General features: G+C 39.0%; 1 protein-coding gene across 1 annotated transcript; it reads left to right on the plus strand.

Annotated features, from left to right (window-relative positions):
* The first annotated feature begins 815 nt into the window (after positions 1-815).
* Positions 816-4607, plus strand: SNAI2 (snail family transcriptional repressor 2). The gene is made up of 3 exons (XM_059166480.1): positions 816-1074; positions 1868-2413; positions 3311-4607. The coding sequence occupies exons 1-3, from the start codon at positions 996-998 to the stop codon at positions 3490-3492; spliced, it is 807 nt and encodes a 268-aa protein (XP_059022463.1). The 5' UTR covers positions 816-995; the 3' UTR covers positions 3493-4607.
* The last annotated feature ends 403 nt before the right edge of the window (positions 4608-5010 follow it).

Below are 5010 nucleotides of genomic sequence, written 5' to 3' on the forward strand. Positions count from 1 at the left end.
CACATACACACAAATAGAGATACATTTTCCATGGTTCTTAATGACAGTTTACATACTGTCCCCTCTCTCTGTGTAGTGGTGTGTCCCAGTTCTTCCAATAAGCACGTCTTTCATGGGCTACAAAGCATTTCTTTCAAGCCACCATAGCTAATATGGTGACATGATTACTTAATTTCCACGAGGAAGTGCGGCCTCTGGCTTTGCTGAGCCTTTAAAGACAAGAAGTGCATTCCCAGCATTCAGAACACTCAGGGCATGTGGCTCAGCCTCTTTTGCAGACCAGGGAAACCCCACTGTGAGGGCGCCCTCCTCACTCACAGGGGCTTTTGTCTTGACGCTGCTACCTACCTTTTTCAAAAGCCAAGAGTTAATTGTTCAGTCCCTGCACAAGTAAAACCTCTCCGAATGCCACTTCCAAATATAGGCTCTCATTAATACCAGAGGCTGACCTGGGATCTTGTAGGACACCCTTTCCTTCCTCCAGCGAACATTTTGTCCCATTGCGTTTGCTTTACCCGACATCTGGAAGCCAGGCCCGCTTTAGAAATCACACTTCCTAGAACTTATCTAGCTCTCTGAGAGCACGGATAACTGGCAAGCTAAAGAAGTAAAATTACCTCTCTTGAAAATACTTAAGCACTTTTTTCCCTCTCCACTGAAATCCCGAAGAACAGCCCATTTTGAACCAGAATAATTTAGTCTGACAACAGATTCTTCCTCTGTTCACAGCTGTCCCAGAGGGAGGAGCTGAAATCCGAACCTCTCCTCTGTGATTGGATCCTTCTTGCAAAAGAGAGGAAAAAAAAAACCCTCGCAGCCAAAACGGGCTCAGTTCGTAAAGAAGCCAGGCGACTTCAGAGGCGCCGGCCCGTCCGCCAGCCGCACCTGAGCGCGGCCCCAGCTGGAGCCCCGCCGGCCGCGATGCTCTAGGGACCGGCCGCGTCCTCCCGCCGGACCGTTATCCGCGCCGGGAGCCCGCCGGACTCGCCGGCAAGATGCCGCGCTCTTTCCTGGTCAAGAAGCATTTCAACGCCTCCAAAAAGCCTAACTACAGCGAACTGGACACACACACAGGTAAAAAATAATAATAATAATAATAATAAATAAATAAATAAATAAAATTTAAAGAAGGAAATTCTCTCTATCTACCTGTCGATCTCTCTGTATATCTATAAATCTATCGATACGTGTTACAACTCAAATATTATTACCAAAGAACCAAAGTTGTTTTCTTTTCAGTGTCCTAAAAGAGAGTTCAGATTATTTTGATAATTTCGGGTAAGTTTTAATTCAAAACTTTTAGAGCTCCTAACTGACAAGGAAAACTTCATTCAACTCTTGCAACTTCATTTTCTAAAGCTTGTATATACATGCATAATGAGTACATGGAGGATGAGTAACACAATATGTAAATGTTGAGTTACTGCTTTTTTCATGTAATAATGTTCCTTTCCTTCAGAAAGCAGCTTGATCTACACGTATCTTTGTACTCACAAAGAACCTGAAAATAACCCATGCATAAAATGGAAAACAACTTTTTTTTTTGTATCTTTAAAATAATATATAAATTTTTCCTCCTCAGTGCAGATTGTGAAGGCACCCACTTGGCTGCACTCCTTCACTGCACAGCATGTTACAGCTCCTGTCACACTATGTATGCAGGAGGCATAGATGTGCATTAAAGCACAAGTATTTAGCAGCAAGGATGGAAATGAATGTTTTGCCAATGCCTGTGTCTTTCCTAAATGAGTCTATTTACTTCATTGTAAAGTCCTGTGTGTGGGTGTTGCAAAGTAGCTCCTTAGTGTGTTTTCGAAGTTATTTATTTTTTTTACCTTAATCTTTCCTTTCCTTTTCTTTCCACTAGTGATTATTTCCCCATATCTCTATGAGAGTTACCCCATGCCTGTCATACCACAACCAGAGATCCTCAGCTCGGGAGCATACAGCCCCATTACCGTGTGGACTACAGCAGCTCCATTCCACTCCCCACTACCCAATGGCCTCTCTCCTCTTTCTGGATACCCCTCATCCTTGGGGCGAGTGAGTCCTCCTCCTCCATCTGACACTTCGTCCAAGGACCACAGTGGCTCAGAAAGCCCCATTAGTGATGAAGAGGAAAGACTACAATCCAAGCTTTCAGACCCCCATGCTATTGAAGCTGAAAAGTTTCAGTGCAATTTATGCAATAAAACCTATTCAACTTTTTCTGGGCTGGCCAAACATAAGCAGTTGCACTGTGACGCCCAGTCTAGGAAATCTTTCAGCTGTAAATACTGTGACAAGGAATATGTGAGCCTGGGCGCCCTTAAGATGCACATTCGGACCCACACTTTACCCTGTGTCTGCAAGATCTGTGGCAAGGCGTTTTCCAGACCCTGGTTACTTCAAGGACACATTAGAACTCACACTGGTAAGAGAAAAATGTAGACAGGAATGTGACTGTCTGATAGAATGAAGCTCTGGGCTGCCTGTTGAATTTTCATTAAGTAGTGGCACAGTGTTTTTTTAATGATGGATGATCATTTATAGCTACTTCCTGATGACTCAAAAATTTGTTAGAGCAGAGTGCTCCATTTCTTGTTAACAGCCTCTGTTCCAGACTGCAAACAGCATTTAGACTTTGGAAAGTAGAGTCAGAAAGTTTGGTCTCAAAGATCAGTTAGAAAATCAGGAAAGATGTGCTTGAATGTGTGTTCTGTGAAACTGCTCCCAATATTCAGCAAACACAGATGTTGCTATCTTCATCAGCTGGCTTGGAGATGTGTGAAGGGTTTACCTATAGTTTTCTGTTGGTTACATTCTTGCCGTGGTATCTATCACCCCATAGCAAGTTAGAGAATTAGAACTGAATTTACTCTCTGCTGTTTTATTATATTTTGTTTTTTGCTGCTGAATATTTTATTCCTAGCACAAAATCATCCTGCAGGGAGCCAAGGCATTTATCCAACCTTAGTCATAATACAGAATGAGGGAAAAGGGGAAATATTAGGAAATGTTGGGAGGAGCTCAACATTAGCTGCACCTGCTGAAGCAGAAAGCTTTAATAAGTGAAAGTCCTAGAACTGCATGAAATATTTCTGCATGAGTAGCAGCAGTAACAATATTCTTGGTGTGATTTTTTAATGCAATATTCAAATTTATCTTAAATGGCCAGATATGAAAATAAGTATCTGTTATGGGGAATTTTAATCAAGTTTTTTTTTTTTTTATAAAGTGTGATTGTTATTCACAATAACTTTATCTGACTTTATGTTTCCTCTAAAAACACTGACTGTCTTTCTTTTCCAACCCCCACCTCCACCCCCAGGGGAGAAGCCTTTTTCTTGCCCTCACTGCAACAGAGCATTTGCAGACAGGTCAAATCTGAGGGCTCACCTGCAGACCCACTCGGATGTAAAGAAATACCAGTGCAAAAACTGCTCCAAAACCTTCTCCAGAATGTCTCTTCTGCACAAACATGAGGAATCTGGCTGCTGTGTAGCACACTGAGTTACGCAATCAATGTTTACTCGAACAGAATGCATTTCTTCACTCCGACTCCAAATGACAAATAAAAGTCCAAAGGCATTTTCTCTTGTGCTTACCGACCAGATAATGTGTATAGGCGCGTGCGCGCGCACACACACACACACACACACAAACAGACGCATGCAGACACACACACACACATACACACACACACACTAAAAGCTGCAAGAGCACGAAATCCATGTGTTCAAAGTTAATCCTTTCCATGTGAAGTTTGAAATTACTATATATTTACTGACAGCTAGATTGAGAGGATAAAAGACAAGAATCTTTCTCTTCAAAAAATGAAGCAAAAAGCACATTGCATCTTTTCTCACTAAGAAAGAATGCAAAGATTTACATTGCTGCCAAAGCATTTCAACTGAAAAGAACAGTATTGCTTTTGTAATAGAGTTTGTAATAGAATTTCCTATAGGAAGAGAATTTGCCAGACGCTATCTCAGGTGCCTTATAAAGTATTTCAAGTTTACTTCATTACATGTCTGATGTCTGGTTATCATTTTTGAACTAAAGCCTTTTTTGATTACCTGTAATGCTTTAAACTGTATTTTTAAGAGAGAGACAGAGAAAGAGGAAAAAAAAAAAAAAAGAACAGGAACAAAACACAGGAGAATGTATTGAGAGTGTTTTGTTTTTGTTTTTGTTTTTGCCAGCAAAGAGTATGCTCCCTGGGGGAGGAGGGAAAGAATGGCTTTGAACATTCCTGGTGCATGCTCTATGTCTTACCTTTTAAAAGAACTTTTAATGATTTTCTAAAATTAATTAAAGATGGGAATAAGTGCAAGAAAGGGTTCTTAGAAACTCAGTAATGTACTTAAACTATTTTAAATGCATATGACAAATGCAATTCATACAGCACCCTTCCAAGTGCCTTTTTAAAGTAATTGTATAGATGATGAGTCAATGTAAATTTGTGTTTATTTTTATATGATTGAATGAGTTTTGTATGAAAGTGAGATGTTGTCTATAGCTGATGCTTATAAACAACCTGAAGATTTGTGAAATCAATGTTTCTTTTTTTAAAAACAATTTTTAAAGGTCCTTTTTTACAATAAACATTTTTGATTTAAAACCCATTGTTTGTATACTATTTTTGAAGACTTTACTTACTTCATGATTAGTACCAAAGTTCTATACAAAGAAATTTTTTCTTAATAAGAAAAAAAATGAATAGCATTTTTATGAACATCGTGTTATTTTTATGTATTAGATTATAATAAAGTATAGTGCTAGTATTTTTTTCTTTACTCTTAAGATAATATTATCACATTCAAAAAGATCACAATAGTTGTAATTCTAAGTATATACATTTAACAAAAAACTACACTCTCTGAGGGCTAAAATATTCATATTAATACTCAAGAATAGTTTTCAGAACTTGTTATTTATGATGACTTTATTAGGTTGCTCTATGCAAATTATAATCACTCATTGTAATGAGTGATTATCACGTAGACCCTGGAATAGTTGATGAGGGTT

Source organism: Mustela lutreola, chromosome 3 (genome assembly GCF_030435805.1).
Source record: "Mustela lutreola isolate mMusLut2 chromosome 3, mMusLut2.pri, whole genome shotgun sequence".
Lineage (NCBI taxonomy): Eukaryota > Metazoa > Chordata > Mammalia > Carnivora > Mustelidae > Mustela > Mustela lutreola.

Coding starts and splice junctions, on each gene's coding strand:
- SNAI2 (XM_059166480.1), top strand. CDS start 996: ATGCCGCGCTCTTTCCTGGTCAAGAAGCATTTCAACGCCTCCAAAAAG. Junction 1,075..1,867: donor CGAACTGGACACACACACAG/GTAAAAAATAAT, acceptor TCTTTCCACTAG/TGATTATTTCCCCATATCTC. Junction 2,414..3,310: donor ACACATTAGAACTCACACTG/GTAAGAGAAAAA, acceptor CTCCACCCCCAG/GGGAGAAGCCTTTTTCTTGC.